Source organism: Lampris incognitus, chromosome 4, assembly GCF_029633865.1.
Source record: "Lampris incognitus isolate fLamInc1 chromosome 4, fLamInc1.hap2, whole genome shotgun sequence".
NCBI lineage: Eukaryota > Metazoa > Chordata > Actinopteri > Lampriformes > Lampridae > Lampris > Lampris incognitus.
The window spans coordinates 56972733-56993540 of NC_079214.1; the positions used below are offsets into that span (position 1 = coordinate 56972733).

Genomic DNA, 20808 nt, shown 5'->3' on the forward strand with positions numbered 1-20808 from the left:
TGTGTGTGTGTGTGTGTGTGTGTGATTCTTTGTACGTATGGTTGCATACGTATATGAATGAGGACAATGAGTTGGCAGAGCAGTACAATCCATCTCATCTAAAATTAATTGTTTGGTGAAGAGTTAAAAGCATTCCCATACACACAAGCAGTACACACACAAACACAAACATTTGCCTACTAACACACACATGAACACACACAAACACACATTCAGACATTTTTCGGAGAGTTACTGCTTCTGTCAGTGGTCACAGGTTACCGTTTACTACTTAGTGGTGAGATGTCTTCTCCTGGATTGCTACCTTGTCGTGGTGGAGAAGCTTGCGTGTACCAATGATCCCAAGAGCTATGCCGTCCAGAGCTTGGCTCCTGGTAGGGTCACCCAAGGCGGATAGGTCAAGGGGGAAGTTCCAGATGAAGCGCGATCCAAGAAAGACCTCAACGGCGGAACTGGCGGAAGATGTCTCCAGGTCACAACGGCTGTGAAAGCAGATGAAGACTGCAACAGAGGGTGGTCCCCATCGTCTTGGTTCTCCATGCCATTGGACTCTGGCCACCCCCTGCCAAGGACTCTGTGGTGGCTGTGGGCACATCAGCCACTCCATGTAAAAAGCTGTCAGGTGCAGGCGTCCTCCTATTGTGTGGCTCCAGGATTGGCCTCTGTGCCCACCTGAGGACCCAGAGGGACCCAGAGGGAGGATGGTCATACTTGCCCCCGAGTGTGTGTGTGTGTGTGTGTGTGTGTGTGTGTGTGTGTGTGTGTGTGCGCGCGCACGCGCGTCTGTCTGCAGCTAATCTTGCAAACTACAGGACATAGCAGCCAAAAAAATGTTGTGCACAGTTGAGTGTATGATGAAGAACGTCTAGTCGGTGCAGTGATTAAAAAAAATTCGAAAAACCTTTGTTCTTGCTATTGCCGCTCCCTGTCCTCATTCATCTTCTCGCTCAACCAAAGCTGCTCTCCATCACTGCCCACTCTGAGTCAGCCGTGCACATGCACGACTCACATCAACGGTTGAGTCAGATCAGGCAGCGACATGTCAAACCCAAAACATTATGTATTCGGGTATGAGTCTTGAAAGTAAACAAGAAGTCAATCATATTATGCAAGCCAGCAATTCATTCACTGCTGATCTCAGCCAAAAATAATTCGCCTTATTCACCTTGCCGTAACAGTGCCATAGTCTCCAACGTTAAAACTCCGCTAATGAAGTACACTTTCAAGAGTAGCATTAATCACAGTCACAGCTGGAAGTCATCTCAGTAGCTACAATAAAACATTTTCCATGGCTGAGCTATGTTTTCCTACCCTTGTTTATGAATAAAAGTCAATCAGCAGAGCAGCCATTCACCTTCATTCATTTTATATCATGAAAACTGCAACGGTTAAACTCATTTGAAGTCTTTTAATAAGGGCTTTGTAATTATGATAGCCTGATGTCTGTCATTTCATGTCAGACTTTCATGCGAAAGACTGCATAGGAGGCTTTGCATCCACAGACTGACAGGCAGGATGTTTTTATTTGGTGGAATTTTTTAGCTTGAGTGCTGCATATTAAACATCTTTTTTTTCATATTTCCCATTCAATCGACTTGGGCGCTGCACAAGTCTTGCCTGTGTGTGCGTGTATTTCTCTTCAAGTTCGATTACCAGAGAAAGGGAGATACACACACCCTGCAGATAACTGCTCTCTACTGAGTGCACTCTAGTTGTCATTTGTTTCTGACGAACTCGAAAACTGTTGGCCAGTTACAAACAGAGCTAGGTGGCCAAAACTTGGGGAAACTTAACAAAGTGACATTTACTCTCCAATGGATCACCAAGTTACAACCTTGTCTCTGATTTTCTAAGCATGCCATTTCAGATCAGCAATCAGCCCTTCCTACAGCCTGTTAGCATAGCCTTGTTGTCATTGGTGTTGATTTGATGCAGTTTCTGATTTGCAGAGTGGGCCATTTCAAGCCAACAATCAGCTGGTCCTCTTGCCTCTTCCTGCAGAGAACAGTAGGTAGACAGTGATGTCACGTTGTATGTTCAATGTAAATTTAAAAACATGAACAACTTAGTGATGTGAGAAATCTTTTATGTGGGTAGCCTTGTTGAGTCTGCTGTGAGTTTGTGTAGAAGGCAATGTTAACAGGATGCTGGACTGTGCTGTTGAAGCTACTTGAGGCGTCTTAGGCCTAGCTAAATGAAACCTCATTGAGGAGAGGAGCCCACTATAAAACCCCAATCACAGACTTGACCCACAAATAACTTATTTTGTTTAACTAACTGACACTGCCTGTGAAATAGGACACTAGATTCATGACTGCCTAGCCTGATGTCTTCTATGGTAATCACTGACCGGTCAGAAAATTGGGACAGGGCATGGTTTGATACTCATGCTAATTGTGTGAGTTGATCTTCAGCGTTGATGTTCATTCTGAAATATGGCACAAGGACTGTTACACGCCCTGTGTTAGAAAATATTGATGCCCTTGAATATTGTGATAACACAGACGTTGAATACGAGCCAGACATTTCAGAAAGCAGGCAAAAAAAAAACTGCATCCAGTTTGCTGCCAAGCAGACCACCGCCGTCTTTTGAATGAATGGTTTTCTATGGGACAAGGTGACTCCTGGTTAAAAAGAGATCTTATTTCTCACTTCTTAATTGGGGCATAGTTGATTCATACTTCATTATATATTGCTCATTCATAGTTGATTCCCCGATCAAGTCAGTCCAATTGTTCTAAACAATATTCAAACGATAGGACATGTTTTCATCTCTAAACTATTTCGAATATCAGGTTAAACCATGAAGTGACACTTGAGAGTATGCACAGTTGAAGGCTGGGGATGGTGCAGTTCGATAGCCAGCCTACCCACCCTGGCAGTTGCACATATGTAGCTGTAAGGGTTGCTATCAGCTGCACTACTTAATGGTGATGTTTACACCTCCGGCCACTAGGTGGCAGGTGCAGTATTGCAACAGGGCTGCACAGAACCGCAACAATTGCAGGCATTGCCAGTGGCACACTAGCTATGGCTCTGATTACTCTGATTTTGTGTTGATTTAAAGCATATTGTGGCATTCCCTTTGCTTGTAACATCACAACATAACACAATATACGACTATGGGGAACGACCATCCCTGAACTGAGGGGGGGCTAAGAGTACATCTGTCTTCATTTTACAATCCTGTGATTACAACTATTCCCCAGTCCACTGTGAATAGTACACATGGCCATTTTAACTCTAGTTAATGACCACGGCAATTTGCACATGAAACCAATCGTTGTTTTGGTCGTTATGCCACTGTATTGTTTATAAGGGTTGGGGATACCTGCAGTCAGTTAGACTGAGGCAGTCGCTTAGATGAGTGATGAAACCTATCTCTCAATATCAAAGAAAGTTGAATCAGTTTGTCTGGATACATTTATCGACAGATATGTTTCATCACTCATCTAAGTGACCTCTTTAGTCTTCAGACTGAACTGATTCAACCTTCTTTGATTTTCTTACACTGGCTTATTGAGCATGCATAAAGACGTTTCTCTCAATAAACATTGTGTCCAGATGAACTGATTCAACTTTCTGGGATACCTTATTGAATCATGACACTTGTATTGCGATATGAATCATAACACCAGATTTTTGCTGTATTGCAAAATACAAAATAGCGAGGAAGACCATAACTCTGCCTATCTCTACTGAGGAGGATACCTTTAGCTGATGCAAAACAGACCACACTAACATTAAAACTTGTCCTGGTGACCACAGATGTGAGGATCTCAATGAATGGAGCATCTCAAGACTTTATTTTAATTATTTTTTTAAATTTTAGAATATATTTATTACATTTTCATATACAACGCAAAACACAACAGCTCAGACGCGACATGACAAAATTAGTAAGTAAATAAAAAATAGTGGACATTTTCTCCAAACCCAATGCTCACCACCCCCTACAACAGAGAAAGGCAACATCAAATACATAAATATCAACAAATGGCAAGATTACAGGACAACTGGTTTTGCAGTAAAAAACAAAACAAAACTACAGCGACAGGCTAGGCCGGTTTAGGAAACCCTTTAATAAGGAAGATGACGGCATAGGTCCAATATGTTCTAAATAAGGGTTCAGTGAGGAGTCCAGTGAGGAGTGAAGCGTGCATGAGATGTACTCATTGGGAATAGACTCCATTATAATATTGTACCACGACTTTTTTGTTGGAGCGACATCCTTGATCCAAAAGAGCAAAATATTCTTCCTACTGGCAAAAGTCAATATGGATTGAATAGCCTGTTGTGTTTGATATTTATAATATGACCATCTGGAAAACCAAGAACGAGGCACATAGGATGTAACTCTATTGGAACACCAAAGTTATTATTTTAATTCTTGAGATTTCATTAAATCGTAGTGACCACTGGCATCCCTAGTTTATTGGTTTTAAGGGCTTGAACAGTAGCTGTCCTATAGGTAATCATTATTGCGCCACAGCATACCATGGGTATCTTTATATCATCCATGATCATTATGGAGCTTGAGAGAATGATGATAATGACTTTAAACCATCTAAGCTAGGGAACCCTGAAGGTTTTTGCCCTGAAACTTAATGAGAAAGGTAATATTTCACTCTGGGACCCGGGAATATTAAGGTATGTTAGTAGTTTTGTTTTGAAGGGACCACAATTGAGTAACGGCAGGCGCTCACTCTGAGACCAATGTTGGTAATGAGTACCCAAACTGAGTAGATCTAGTCGTTTGCCCAGAGAACCAGGTTCATTAAAGAATACTAAAACCAAGACCACAGTCCATTTCTGGGCCCCGAGCCGGTCTTTGAATAAACCCTCTCTGAACTGGAGGACTCCCAGTAGTAATATTATAGCTGTGACCTGGAGAATGCGCAATCTTTATGTAATCTGTAATCATAATCATAATAGAGAACTGGAGACTGATGATAATGAGTTTTACCTGTCTAGAGAATGGAGCGCTTATGAATCATAATATAAATTACTGTCTGTAAGACCGTCTTATCAAGATTACAGTGCAGTCCAACCGACGGACAGGCTCACTGAGAACACGGTTAATAAATGGTCATGATGGCCTGTTTATAAATCACTCTCATGCTGACTGTTGATTATAATCCACATATAAGGATTAATGGGTGAGACACTGGGACAGATGAACAGACAGACAGAGAGATAATTAGTTGTAAAAAGTACAATGGAGCCACGGATGGCAACCTGTACTATAGTTAGCCTGTCCCAGCTAATAAGAATATGTCATGAGTATAGTAAAGCAGAAAGCTCATAAGCAAGGGTATTAGTTGATAGACAATGGGTTTGTAATGGGTCATCATACTGTGAGTTTAAACCCTAATTGGGGTTTTCCACAGGGTTTTGTGGCTACGGAGCTCATCATGATCTCAAATGACACATTTCAACGGTGTGATTTGTTTTAAGATGGGTTGGAAATTTCCAAATCTAGTGGTGAAAATTAACTTTTATGAAACGATAGTGCTACGCTATTTGGGGATAGTCTGCCAATGATGCCAACTGCAGCCAAATCGATATTTCAGTGTATTTTGATGGGCCATATGTGGCTCTCAAACACTTCATGCAGTGTCTGTTATGTGGAAAAACAGAGAGAAAAAAAAAAGAATGACAGATGGGCTTGGATTCATCAGATGACTGTGGACTTGTTCTCTCAACTTGATTGTCCTGTGCACATTACAGGGTGCAGGAAATAGAATAGAAAAGAGAGGGCAAGAGAAAAAGAGATGAAAAGAAGAGTGCATATCCAACTGCACTTCGCACATCTAGTCCTGATCTGACAAAAGAACACCTAAAATGGCTCTTGCCTAAGATGAACTTTGTTTTAATACACACAATAACACACACACACACACAATCTCTCTTTCTCGCTGTCTCTCACTCACTCTCTCTCTCACTCACTCACTCTCTCTCTCTCTCTCTCTCTCTCTCTCTCTCTCTCTCTCTCTCTCTCTCTCTCTCGCTCTCTGTCTCCCTCCTCTTTCAAATATCCCCTCTCTGCCCTTAGCTCTGACCTTACTTCTTTTTAATATTTCATGAGACAGCTGTTAGTAAATGGCAAGACGGCTTTTAATTTCCTCTGCTTCCCATTGTAAATGGGTTTTTTATTTTTATGTCTTTACCTTGCCCTCAAAGTTGGTGGTATAAGATTTTTTTCTTCCTCTGGTACTCTAAGCTCGTGGTTTGAGAACTATTTCTCTGAGGTCTAACATTCTCAAAATCATTTCTCTTCGAACCCCGAATTGATTTTGTGGGCTGGTTTTGTGCCAGCTCTGACGAGACTTGACTCGTGTTTTTAGGCCACTCGGCCTGATAGTCTTTTGATTATTTCTAAGGTAACAGAAATAATTTTGCGTTTCGACCTTTTTGCCAAAGAAACTCATTTGTGTTTTTCCCACTGCTGTTGTAGGAAGACCAAATTCATGTTTGCAGCGGCCTCACCCAATGTGGGAAGTTGGTGGTGTGAATTCACGTTTGTGACGGCCTCACCGAGTACCATCTATGCAGTGTCTTTGTTCATGTCAGCATTTAAGTGTTGTCTTCGTTTGATGGCTGGGAGAGCTGGCACTGGGTCAGCTGGGAGAGCTTGGTCTGCTGCATCCTGTGGGGCCAGGGACCACGGCCCTGCCTAGAGCTGCGACCGAGGAGTTAACACCAAGGGCAGTCTGCTTTGACACGGAAATGGGGCAGGCTAAGCTAACTGCTAGCCCATGCAGACCGGCAGTTCCTAGAAGACCGGGGTTGGTCTGGTGGCGGCCTCGCCTGGCGTTGACCATGGTGTTTTTGGTGTCGTCGTATGGAATGCGAGGAGGTATGTTGAAGGTGTCTGGCTAGGATAGCTGGCGTTGGATCGGCTGGGGGAGTCTGGTCTGCCCACGGCCCTGCCTGGAGCTGCATCCTAGAGGAAGCACTGAGGGCAGTCTGACAGGACGTGGAAGTGGGGCAGGCTAAGCTAATTGCTAGCCCATGCAGACCGGCAGTTCCTATAACACCAAGAGTGATCTGGTTATGGCCTGACCTGGCGTTGACTGTGGTGTTTTTGGTATTGTCGTGTGGAGTGCGAGGAGGTATGTCGAGGGTGCCTGGATGGGAGAGCTGGCGTTGGATCGGCTGGGGGAGCCTAGTCTGCCCACGGCCCTGCCTGGAGCTGCATCCTAGAGGAAGCACTGAGGGCGGTCTGACAGCATGCGGAAGCGGGGCAGGCTAAGCTAACTGTTAACCCATCCAGACCGGCTGTTCTGACAGTCATCCTGGCTGTTGTTCGTTCCCTTGGACAGTGATTTTTTTTTTTTGTAGTTTGATATATGTGTTAGTTTGGATATGTGTGTTCTTGTAGTTTTTTTTCAACTTCCCTTTTACGATTTGCAGAAGGAAACAACAAATAATGCACCTGTTTATTTCAGTCAGTGCAACAAACATTTGGGAAGCTGTTTTCAGTTTTCCTATTGGTAGGTCTTGGTCTATAAAACCACTGGTTTCAAGCTGATGCAAACAGTTCTGGTGATGTTGCCACCTGCTTTAATTACAATTTCTATCCTTTTTTATTATTCATTCGCAGATTATAATGGGCTATTTCAGTATCGCTGAAGTTTTCCAAAGTATTAAAGTGACTCACAGTGTTACCACCAGTTACCAACCCATGGATGTAGTATATATCTTACATTTTCTGTCCCTTTAATTGAGTTTGACCTCTCTGCTTCATATTTGTATTTCCCACGCTGCCTCATTGCCTTTTCTGTTATTTGTGTGTGGTGTGTGTGTGTGTGTTTGCATTTCTTATTACGTGATTATTATTTTTAGCTTTTTTTAAAAAATTATTATTATTTGTTATTATCCTCGCCAGGTGGATAGCCTGGAGGGGATGCTTTTTGTCATGTGTGTCTTCGCAGCTAATCTCGCAAACTACTGGGCTGATCAGCCTATTTTTTTATTTTATTTTTTGGACTTTTCAACCCTTTTTCCCCAATTGTACTTGGCCAATCACCCAATTTTACAAGCCGTTCCGGTCTCTGCTCCACCCCCGCTCCTGACCCGAAGAGGGCTGCAGACTACCACATGCCTCCTCCAATACATTTGGAGTCACCAGCAGTGTCACAGCCTCTCGCCCTTAACATCAAAGCGATTGCCCTTGACACCTGCTACACCAGCTGACACCTGCTGACCCCCCCTTCACCCCGGCATGCCGGCTGGCCATCAAGCAATCGCCCTCACCCTTAAAAGGCCTCCACTATGGACCAGTCTTCGCTGGAACGTCGCCTTTCATGGACTTCTGCCTGCCTGCCTACCTGCCACTGAGCCAACTCCTGCTCTACCCCTGAGATTGGTTACTTCAATAAAGACTTGATTCTTCCCTTACCTGGCTGTCCCGTCTGCTTTTGGGTTCTTTCCTGATACTTGACAGTACGTTCCAGCCACTATGGACCCAGCAGACCATTCCACTACAGACCTGGCCACGGTCTGCCAGGCTGTAGCCAACCAGGAATCGGTCCTCGGCCAACACAGCCAGGTGCTACAGGAGATGGCTGACGCCCTCCGTGAGCTCGGCTCAAAGATCTCCGGAATCCAGACCCAACTTAAAGCCTCCGCTAGCCCTGGACGCGCCCCTCCAGCTCCGCCACCCTCAGCGCCATCAACTTCGGCTAAGGAACCATGGGTTGCCCCGCCCGATAAGTATGATGGAGATTTTGGACTTTGTCGCCCTTTTTTGATGCAGTGTGAGATTGTGTTTAACCAGCAGCCCCAGTCATATTCCATGGATGGAGCCAAAGTCGCTTACATCATGGGTCTTCTCCGGGGAAGCGCTCTGGATTGGGCTACAGCGGTGAGGGAGATGCGGGCCTCCACTTCCTCATCCTACGCTGAGTTCACCACTGCTTTTCGCCAGGTTTTTGATCATCCCGTGTGGGGAAAGGACGCTTCAAAAAGACTGATCTCTCTCCGCCAGGGTTCCCGCAGCGTCGCTGACTACTCAGTTGAGTTCCACACGCTATCAGCGGAGAGCGGATGGAACAACGAGTCCCTCCAGGCCGGGTTTTCCAACGGTCTAAGCAAATCCATAAAGGACGAATTGGTTTCCTACCCCGAGCCTGGAGGGTTGGAGGAATTGGTTACCCTGGCCATTCATGCGGACAACCGTCTCCGGGAGCGGAGGAGAGAGAGGATGCGCCGCTTTCCTGGTCACAACAACTTTCCACGGGCCACACCTCCAAACGCTGGGGGCCGAGCTCGCTCGACTGAGGCTGACGTCCTCCGAGAAAGCCTGAGGCGTGACTCCTCCCCAGCTTTGGAGCCGGTGCAACTCAGCCGCTCCCGGCTCAACCCGGAGGAGCGTCAACGCCGCATCACCGAGAACAGCTGCTTGTATTGTGGCCAGCCTGGTCACTTTCTCGCCTCCTGCCCTCACCGTCCGTCAAACTAGCAGGCTCACGAGGGAGGGGGAGGATCCTCGTGAGCCCAATTCTCTGCCCTCTGTCTCCTCGTCCACGTACCCAGTTGCAAGCTACCATCAGTTTTAAAGGTCAGTCCACTTAACTTTTGGCTTTAATTGACTCTGGAGCTGATGAAAGCTTTTTGGATGCAAGTGCTGTGACGTCGGTGCCGTCGGACTTGGCGGCGAGCCCGTGCTGCACTGCTCAGGGCCTCCGGCCGTTACCAGTGCTTGGCGGATCGTCATCGCACCCCTGCTCCGGACTACTCCCCCGGTGACCAGGTATGGCTCTCTACCAAGGATCTACCCTTGAAATCGGACGCTAAAAAACTGTCCCCCAGGTATATTGGTCCCTTTCCCATTGTCAAAGTCATTAACCCCTCTGTGGTCAGTCTGAAGCTGCCCCACACTCTCCGGGTTCACCCTTCCTTCCATGTGTCCTGCCTCAAACCTGTCTCTACCAGCCCTCTAGTTCCTCCGGCCCCCCGGCCCCCGCCTCCTCATATTATCAACGATCATCCGGCTTACACCGTTCGTCGTCTCCTGGACTCTCGTCGCCGTGGTCGCGGCCTGCAGTATCTCATGGACTGGGAGGGATATGGCCCGGAGGAGAGGTGTTGGGTCCCTCATCGCCTTGTCCTGGACGCGAACCTCATCCGGGACTTCCACAGGACGCACCCTGACGGGCCTGGTAGGTCGCCCGGTGGCACCCCTCGGAGGGGGGGTACTGTCACAGCCTCTCGCCCTTGACACCTGCTACACCAGCTGACACCTGCTACACCAGCTGACACCTGCTGACCCCCCCTTCACCCCGGCACGCCAGCTGGCCATCAAGCAATCGCCCTCACCCTTAAAAGGCCTCCACTATGGACCAGTCTTCGCTGGAACGTCACCTTTCATGGACTACTGCCTGCCTGCCTACCTGCCACTGAGCCAACTCCTGCTCTACCCCTGAGATCGGTTACTTCAATAAAGACTTGATTCTTCCCTTACCTCGTTGTCCCGTCTGCTTTTGGGTTCTTTCCTGATACGTGACAAGCAGCTTCTTTTCACCTGACAGTGAGGACTTTCGCCAGGGGGACGTAGCGCATGGGGGGATCACACTATTCCCCCAGTCCCCCCCCGACCGACCGACCGACCGACCGACCGACCGACCGACCGACCACAGGAGGCACTAGTGCAGCAACCAGGATACATAACTACTCCCAGCTTCTCACTCGCAGACATGGCCAATTGCATCTGTTGGGACGCCCGACCAAACCAGAGGTACCACAGGGATTTGAACCGGCGATCCCCATGTTGATAGGCAATGAAATAGACCGCCATGCCACCCGGATGCCCTTCATTCTAATAATTTTTGTGCACAGTTGTAACTGTATGGTGAAGAACATCTCGTGGTTGCGGTGATTCAAAACCTTCGAAAAACGTTTGGCCTCGGTATCGCCGCTCCCTCTCAATCAACCTAGGCGCCGCTCACAAGTCTTATAATGGCAGGGGAAAAACAATGTTTTTTTATGTCCGTGTGTCTGTGTATCCGTCCGCTGCTAATCTCCATACTACTGGGCTTGTCAGCCTAGTAATTTTTGTGCAGTTATGACTGTATGATCAAGGACCTCTGGTGGCTGTGGTGATTCAAAACCTTTGAAAAAGCTGTTTTACACCGCAGTTGAGTGCCAGCTCCTCAGGTGGTTTTTTGCTTAAGTCCGAGCACCAGAGATACGTATGCCTGGCGGGGGGGATCTGCGCTCTATTGAGGGCACTCCTCTAGCACCGTATTATGTATCTTGCTCTTTTTTTTAAATTCCATCCATCCGTTATCCGAATTGCTTATCCTGCTCTCAGGGTCTCGGGGATGCTGGAGCCTATCCCAGCAGTCACTGGGCGGCAGGCGGGGAGACACCCTGAACAGGCCGCCAGGACAATACCTAGGGACAATTTAGTATGGCCGATTCACCTGATCTACATGTCTTTGGACTGTGGGAGGAAACCGGAGCACCCAGAGGAAACCCACACAGACACGGGGACAACATGCAAACTCCACACAGAGGACGTCCCCCAAGGTTGGACTAGCCCGGGGCTCGAGCCCAGAACCTTCTTGCTGTGATGCGACTGCACTAACCTCTGCGCCACCATGCCACCCATTTCAATTTTTTTAAATTGTAAGAACAAAAATATGAGTGATTCAGGTTGTCAGAGCAGAATAACTCAGGAGGTGTTGAGTTAATTTACAACTGTTGTCATTTCTGATTTTGGACTGTTGTTATACTGATGATCAACAGTGAGAGCAGCAGCTAAATATTCGTACAGAAAACTGGAGTCTGCAAACTGCATGTAATTCTCCCATCGGGTGTCATCCTGATTGAGATGCTTCACAGGTTGATGTGCCAATAAACATCCTTTTGGTCCAGTGTCGGTCTAATTTCTGTATACTTGTTTATTTGTCAGTGCTGTGGCTGCTTATTTTAACTGTATGTGTGTGAACTAAGTGTGTCTGTAGACCTGTAGAAGCTAAATATTCTCTTTTTAAGGCAAGCTGCCAAATCCTGAAGTTGCAGAACTAATAGCTGAGCTTGGTCTTTCTTGGCGATCTGAATTTATTATGAATTTGTAAGGAAAGTTTTCTCTAGCATTTGCAAAATGAAAAAAAGCAGATGTTTTTATCTTTTCCCCTGAGTTGACTTTGGAAAATACTGCTATTCAGTATAAAACCATCTACAATTTTTTTGTACAATTTTTTTGGCTGCATGAATTCACGTTTGCAGTGGCCTCACTCAGTACCGGTGTGGGAAGATGGCGGCATGAACATAAGTTTGCAGCGGCCTCACCCATTACCATCCATGCAGTGTCTTTGTCCACGTCTGCATCTAGGTTTGTCTTCATTTGATGGCTGAGACAGCTGGCACTGCATCGGCTGGGAGAGCTTGGTCTGCTGTGTCCTGTGGACCCAGGGACCACGGCCCTGCCTGAAGCTGCGTCCGAGGAAGAAACACCGAGGGCGGTTTGACAGGACGCGGAAGCGGGGCAGGCTAAGCTAACTGCTAGCCCATGCAGACCGGCAGTTCCGATAACACTGAGGGCGGTCTGGCGGCAACCTCGCCTAGCGTCAACTGTGTTTTAGGTGTCGTCGTGTGGAGTGCGGGGAGATGTGTTGATGGTGTCTGGCTGGGAGAGCTGGTGTTGGCTCGGCGGAGGGCGCCTGGTCTGCTGCGTCCGGTGGGCCCAGGGACCACGGCCCTGCTTGGAGCTGGAAACACTGAGGGCAGTCTGACAGGATGCCGAAGCGGGAAAGGCTAAGTTAACTGCTAGCCCATGCAGACCAGCAGTCCGACAGTCTTCCTGGCATTTGCTCTCTTGGACAGTGAATTTATTTTATTTATTTATTGGGTTTGTTGGATATATGTGTTTTTGTAGTTAAGATATATGTGTTCTTGTAGTTGGGATGTGTTTTGGTCTTTGTGTTACGCTGCTGTGTGCTGGGGGAAACGATATTTTGTTTCATGTGCATTGAATGAAATGACAAACGTTCCTGATTCCTGACAATATTGTGTGACATACAATAAACTGTATACAAAGAAAAACACTGCAACCATTGGTATGAAATGAAGTCGGTGTTTGAGCCTCTGCGTGGCTGGGATACAGGATGTGGAGAGTGTCCTGCACTGTGTCATACTGATGCAGCTTTAACATTTTGCGTGCAAAGGTTAATAAGGGTAGTGCTCATCATTCAGGGTGCTATACTGAGTGGATCTGAGATGCAGCGAATGGCAAGAAGATGAAACTCTGAGTGAATTGGAATCCTGCCAAGGAGCAGACTGTTAACCCAGGCCGGTGTGAGCTGGAGATGTCAGAAGTGTCAACAATAAATGGGCATTAAAAGGAAATCACTTTTCACCAGTTCCTGAGAAGCTGACTTGTTTGAGATGAAACGTTTGGCGAGAACACTTTGATGATATGGAAATGGTGCCGTGCGTCATGAGCCTGGTGTTTAAATGGTGAATTATTTTAAGTGCAAATATGGGATTAAGTCATCTTGAGGATTTTTTTTTTTGAGTCTAACCCAGCAGTGCTATTTTGGCAGCCATTTTTACAACATCTCATGTTGTTTGCATGAGCTGGATTTGCCTCAGAAATATGGACCTTTGTATCTGATGCCAATGAAACCTATTTGAAATTGGTTGAGGGAGAAAGTGGGAGAGAGATGGTGACAGAGGGAGTGGGGCAGACAATGAAAGCGAGACAGCTGGACAAAGCGTATGCAGTGTGTGTGTGTGGGTGTGTGCATGCGCATGCTGCTGTTGGACAGAACATCAAAAACCATAGCAAGGCAAGAGGTGCAAACACACACACCAAAATACTTTCAAACATACAAAACCAGCTTGTGTGTGTGTGTGAAAGAGAGAGAGAGAGAGAGAGAGAGAGAGAGAGAGAGAGAGAGAGAGAGAGAGAGAGAGAGAGAGAGAGAGAGAGAGAGAGAGAGAGAGAGAGAGAGAGAGAGAGAGAGAGAGAGAGAGAGAGAGAGAGAGAGAGAGCAGGAGAATGGCAGTGACAAAGGTGAAAAAAATAAACCAGTCAAAAAGTGTTCGAGTGAACAGGAGAGGAAAAAGTGCGAATTCGCAATAGCTCTGACCAGGTACACATCACGCATGCATCCATGCATGCATGCATTCACACACAACCTCACAAACACTTGACCTCCATGGCAAATGTCAGCCCCATAGGTAGCAAGTTGCGGTTGCTGTAGGCTGGGCACAACTTTGTGAAACAATGAACAGGAAATGTTTTGTGAAGAACTGAACTGATGGACCAGCAGAACGAGGTACAGAGCTTCTGGTCACATCTTAAAATGTTGTAATCTGTGCACCCAGGTAGCATAGCAGTCTATTCTGTTGCCTACCAACATAGGGATCGTCAGTTCGAATCCCCATGTTACCTCCAGCTTGGTCGGGCGTCCCTACAGACACAGTTGGCCGTGTCTGCAGGTAGGAAGCCGGATGTGGGTATGTGTCCTGGTTGCTGCACTAGTGCCTCCTCTGGTCGGTTGGGGCGCCTGTTCGGGGGGGGGGGACTGGGGGGAATAGCATGATTCTCCTATGTGCTACGTCCTGGTGAAACTCCTCACTGTCAGGTGAAAAGAAGCGGCCAGTGACTCCACATGTATCGGAGGAGGCATGTGGTAGTCTGCAGCCTCCCCGGACCTGCAGAGGGGGTGGAGCAGCAACTGGGAAGGCTCAGAAGAGTGGGGTAATTGGCCAAGTACAATGAGGCAGCGTCCAAATGATGTCACAGCATCGCTGTCGCTATGGACGCGTCACAGGAAGTCAGACATGCGGAGCGCGTTAGACAGTACAGCATGGCTGTACTGGTAATTGGCCGGGTATGATTGGGCAGAAAAATGGGGGAAACCCCCCCCCAAAAAAAAAGTTTATAATAACATGCGACGCCTCAATCCTCTGAGGCATCGCATGTTATTATAAACTTCTAGACCCATCATAAATGCATCATTCATGGATTTCTATGACATAAGTTATGAAAGGGGACATGGCAAAATGGTGTGTGTGTGTGTGTGTGTGTGTGTGTGTGTGTGTGTGTGTGAGAGTCTTTCTGCAAAGTTTGGCCATGTTACGTGAATCTGTTAAGTTATGTGCCCTCTTGTCATAGGCCACTCCCACTGCCACACCCCCTTTTTGCCAGTTGAAGTGAACAGTTAATCAGCTGTTATTTGGGTCATGACCAACCTTTCCACAAAATCCTGTGCAGGTCTGTAAATCCATTTGGTAGGTATGTGTCTTTTTGTGATAGGCCACTCCTATTGCCACGCCCCCTTTCAGGCACACGCACACCTGATCTCTCTGCCAAATCCCAGCCTCCTAGGGTGAAAACTGTGGCCGCCAAAGGGTGGGGAAATTTTGGTGGACCGACTGACCGACAAAGCGAGCTATAGAGCTGCTGGTTGCAGCTGAAAAGATGGAGAGCTGTGGAGGTGGAGGGCAGCAGAACTAAGGAAAGATAGTGTTAAAGAGGCACGGGCAGATAGAAAGAGGACATAAGGGTCTTTTACCCAGGTCTTTCACGATCTCTCACTCTTTGCGCTCCCTCTTCTTTTCGTCCTCTTTTTATATCAGCTTTTTATTTCATCCGTTATTTCTTCCACATTTTACCTTAATCCTGTGATTTGATTTACTGCCCCCTCTCTTCTCCATCGTCTTTTTAAAAAAATAAATAAATGTTGCTTTCCAGCCATCGTTCCTCATCTGCAGAGGTCCATTGTAACAGAAATGGTCTAAACTGGTTTCTGTCACATTGTCTGGTCTCATTTACATTTACATTACATTTTTAGACTTTCAGCTGAAGCTCCTCTCTAGAGTGACTTACAACAAGTGCTAGAATCTGAGAGGTAGCTGAGTAAAAAAAAATGTGTTTTTTTTTTAAGGTTGGTGTTTTTTTTCCCCGTCTTTCTGTTGAGGGTGGGAGTTGTTTTGAGTATCTTGAACAAAGACTCAAAACAGAATATAGCAATCTTGGTAGAACTCTATTGTATTCATGACCCACAGCAGTTTGTATGGGGAACTTTTGGCTGTCTCACATTTTGCTCATCATTTGAAACCGTCGTCTTTCCTTGGGTTACTGCCTTACATCATTGTCTTATCAGTTCATTTTCTTCTCCTTTTTTTTCAACCACACAATGTCAAACCTGTCACACAATGTCAAACCTGGGCAGCACGGTGGTGCAGTGGTTAGTGCGGTTGCCTCACAGCAAGAAGGTCCTGGGTCCAAGCCCCGGGGTAGTCCAACCTTGGTGGGTCGTCCTGGTCGTCCTCTGTGTGGAGTTTGCATGTTCTCCCGTGTCTGTGTGGGTTTCCTCCGGGGCTCCAGTTTCCTCCCACAGTCCAAAGACATGTAGGTCAGGTGACTTGGCCGTACTAAAGTTATCCCTAGGTATGAATGTGTGTGGGTGTGGGTGTATGTGTGTGTATGTCGGCCCGATGATGGACTGGCGGCCTGTCCAGGGTGTCTCCCTGCCTGCCGCCCAATGAATGCTGGAATAGACTCCAGCATCCCCGCGACCCTGAGAGCAGGATAATCGGTACAGATAATGGATGAATGGACAATGTCAAACCTAGGGGCAGAATTTGAAGAAACCTTTTTTTTTTTAAACTAGGCTGCTGTTGCATTTCTGACTCAACTTCCTATTTTATGTTGGACATTTTATTTAGCTTCCAAAACATCTGTCATTATCTCACATTATTTAGCGTCCAAAACAACTGTCATTATTGGACAATGGCTTTGCCTCCATTTTCTCTTCATTTCCCAGCAAGTAGTAGCTGAAATTATCCTGCAGACAATATTTTATGTACGAAATGAAATTGCTGTGTTTGATAAGGTTCAGATTTTATTAGGAGGGTTATTTCTGCTTTTGTACTTTTGTTTATATTTTTCTACCACATTTTGACTGGTAGAGTCAAGATGCTTTGAGGGTAGGATGGAGCGGGAGATTGACAGGCGGATTGCTGCTGCATCTGCAGTAATGCGGATGTTGTGGTGAAGAGGGAGTTGTGGTGAAGAGGGAGCTGAGCCAGAAGGCAAAGCTCTCAATATACTAGTCAATCTTTGTTCCAACCCTCACCTATTGTCATGAGCTTTGGGTAGTGACCGAAAGGGTGAGATCGTGGATACAAGCAGCTGAAAGAGTTTCCTCCGTAGGGTGTCTGGGCTCATCCTTAGAGATAGGGTGAGGAGCTCGGACATCTGAAGGGAGCTTGGAGTAGAGCCGCTGCTCCTTCGCATCGAAAGGAGCCAGTTGAGGTGGTTCGGGCATCTGATTAGGATGCCTCCTGGGCGCTTTCCTTTGGAGGTTTATTGGGCACGCCAACTGAGAGGAGACCCCGGGGTAGACCCAGAACTCGCTGGAGGGACTACATGTCCAATCTGGCCTGGGAACGCCTTGGGATCCCCCAGGAGGAGCTGGAGGGCGTTGCTGGGGAGAGGGACATCTGGAGTGCCCTACTTAACTTGCTGCCACCGCGACCCGACCCCGGAGAAGCGGCTGAAGATGAATGAATGATTTTGACTGGTTTCTTTCCTGTTGGATGGTCTACAGAGCTCTGGAGTGGATGTACAACTCTGGCTATTTCCATGTTGAGGCCCATAATGCTTTTGGATTCTACATTGGGGTTTTTAGTGGGTTTTCATGAGATGTATGATCACAACACTTGCTCCACACATAGAATAACATGTACACATTTTGACTATTCAAGCATTTTGCAGAGTCATCCACAGTTAGATCAGATGGCATGTTTTATGATCATAATATACAAGCCAAAAAAATGGAAAACTCTGACAGATGGATAGCAATAATTACAACAGTAAATTAGCCACATTGCAGCCATTTACCTGTTTGAAAATAACCTTTGTGTTTGCTCAACAGGACATGAATAATGCAATGCAATTATGGTTTTTTTTTTTCGCTCTTACATCTGCCTTTCACATGAGACTGAGATGTGAAGATGGGATGTTAACAGTTCCAGCTAGGTCTTCGTAATGCATCACGTTTCCAGTTATTACAGTGTCTCAAAAGTGTGTTCCGCAATATCTGTGTGATGTATTGACTCTTCTGACTGGCAGCAACTAATCCAGCTCACGGAGAGACACTGATTTCTACCTTTTCTCTTTCTTCTTTTTTTCCCCCTTTAATTTCCTTCAGTGAGTCAGAGTGGCCTGGCAGGCGATGTTTGTCCAGATCCTGGAGTACCAGAAAACGGCAAAAGGATGGGCTCCAACTTTCAGTGAGTTCACTCTTTTTACTTTTTATTGGTTTTCTTCCAGGTTCCCGTCTTTCTCTGTAAAATATTCATTTGTAGACAACAATGGCAAAACAGCAGTGCTGATGTTTGGGAACCTTGGCTTCAGCAGTAGAACTCCCCCCAAACAAAATGTGCTCTGGCCAAAAGAAGATGGGCTTTGTGTCAATCCAGAAGCTTTTTTTGATTTGATGTGCTTTGTTTGCATTTCTTCCATCCATCCATCCATTATCCAAGCTGCTTATCCCAACCGGGGTCGCAGGGATGCTGGAGCCTATCCCAGCAGTCATTGGGCGGCAGGCAGGGAGACACCCTGGACAGGCCACAGGTCCATCACAGGGCCGACACACATTCACACCTAGGGACAATTTGATATGGCCAAGTCACCTGACCTACATGTCTTTGGACTGTGGGAGGAAACCGGAGCACCCAGATGAAACCCACGCAGACACGGGGAGAACATGCAAACTCCACACAGAGGATGACCCGGGACGACCCCCAATGTTGGACTACCCTGGGGCTCGAACCCAGGACCTTCTTGCTGTGAGGTGACCGCGCTAACTACTGCACCACCGTGCAGCTTGTTTGCGTTTCTTTTCCTTTGTAAATAAGATTCAGCCAATAACTGGCCGAATCTTATTTACCCACTTTCAATCCCACTTTAATGAAACTGACAAGTCAACAGATTGGTCCAGGAGTAGACTACCTGAATGATACCATCATACTTTCATTTACCTTTGCTGTTTTGATGTGTCAAAACGGTGTGGTTGTTCCCAGCACAAAAGATCATCTCCCTACCTCTAGTTTAATGGTCCGTCAGATGTATGGAGACTTTATTGTTTGCTCTATCTTGGTCTGTAAATTGTGTGACATCTGGATTCTTCAGATATTCCTGGCTTTTTTTCCCCAGTGGAAATGCAGAGTAACCATGCATAACAATGTGCTGTTGGCAGGGTTTTGCCTGGCAGAGAAAGGGGCATCAGTGTAACCCCTGTCAAAAGGGCCAGTGTAAATATCTCAATATACACGACTAGCTGCTTTTCACCCCTCCGTGCTGTTCATTTTTTGGCCTTTACCATATTGACATAAAGGTTAGAGATAGACTTGTGAGCAGTATTTCTTATCACTAGTATATCCTCAGAAAGCTAACGCCTAGAAAAAGTCTTCTTCACTGCACTTCAAGCTAGTGGAGAGGGTGTTGGTGGACGCAGGGCTTTTTAGATGGTTCATTCTAAAATTGCCTGTTGTCAGGTTGAAAATAATTTAAATTTAAGGGATCGTCTCCAAATAAGGCCTCTGTAGTGATTGCCGAAGCGGCCATACGTTCTGAGACCATGCCTAAAATAACATTTTGCTGTAACGTGAACAAAGCAAAAATTATCTTTAAATTTCCACCTACCGTTGTTCCCCTCACCATTAGTAAGTGTTACTGCAGATGCTCAGCAGGACTATTAGAGGAGATCCCTGCATTCAAGCAAGGTCATTACCTTTGTGTGTGTGTGTGTGTGTGTGTGTGTGTGTGTGTGTGTGTGTGTGCGCGTGCGTGCGTGCGTGTCAGAGAGTCATATCCAATCATCATTAAGCACCAGGATACAGGAGCCTGAACAGAAGGTTGTGATATTGTGTAGAACAGTAGATAGCTTGAAAAAGAAAAGGGGGGGTGGGGATTGTGAAAACGGAAAAGGCTTTTCCAGTTTTGCACACATTTAGTGTTTCAAGGGGATTTCAGTCCCCCAGTGTATAGGTTGGTAGCTGCCACAGAATGGTTTATAAGATGTGAAGAAAGCGCAATAATGTCCAAAAGAGTTTTCTATACCGTGATTGGCTGCAGCTCTGTGAGTTGTGGCGAGGTAATAGACATTTTCAGCAAGTGTCCTTTGGCCACCAAACTAGCAGACCTAGCAAAATAAAAAGCCTTATTTCCCATAATGAGGAAAGCTGTGCTAAATTATAGTGTTCGACAATAAGGTGGAGTCACTTTGCAACCAGAACATTACATAGGTGATGCTTTGGCAGGTCATGGACTGCTGTTTGAGGCAGTGGGATTCAGGCGTTAAGCTTCACAGACAGGACATCATGCTGACTTCCATTATGATTGGTGGATGTGCCCTTGCACATGTTACACCGTGTCCAAACTGGAACAGCACATCGAAAATGGAGCAAACTCACAAGCCCATCATTGTAGTTGTTGCGATTCTCTGGCTGTTATTCCAGTGTTGTCAGTATGACTATCACATTCACTGTGAACCTGAATCTAGACTTTGTTTTGATGCATTTCGTGCAGAGACACGCTGCTTCTAGACTTCAGTAGGTGAAGGCACTTTAAATAATGCATGCAGTGACAGTCATCCAAGCCAGCCCGCACTTCAAAACACACGGTCAAACCAGCCCCCACATGGTGTTAAGCAGTATGTGTTTAAACTAGGCATTACAGGAAGCGCGAGTAAGAACCGATTTAAAAATAAAAGCGAGTTTCCAGCGTATGTGATTTCACATTCGTTCAGGCACAGTCAGTCAAGTTAGTCAGTCAGTCAG

At 46.3% G+C, this 20808-nt stretch overlaps 1 protein-coding gene across 1 annotated transcript in view; it reads left to right on the forward strand.

Moving 5' to 3' along the window:
• LOC130112084 (CUB and sushi domain-containing protein 1-like) overlaps positions 1–20808 on the forward strand; it is a 729421-nt gene that overhangs the window by 294822 nt on the left and 413791 nt on the right. Inside the window, exon 8 of the mRNA XM_056279382.1 lies at positions 18177–18258. Coding sequence (XP_056135357.1) covers positions 18177–18258 — 82 coding nt within the window. The remainder of the gene's footprint in view (positions 1–18176; positions 18259–20808) is intronic.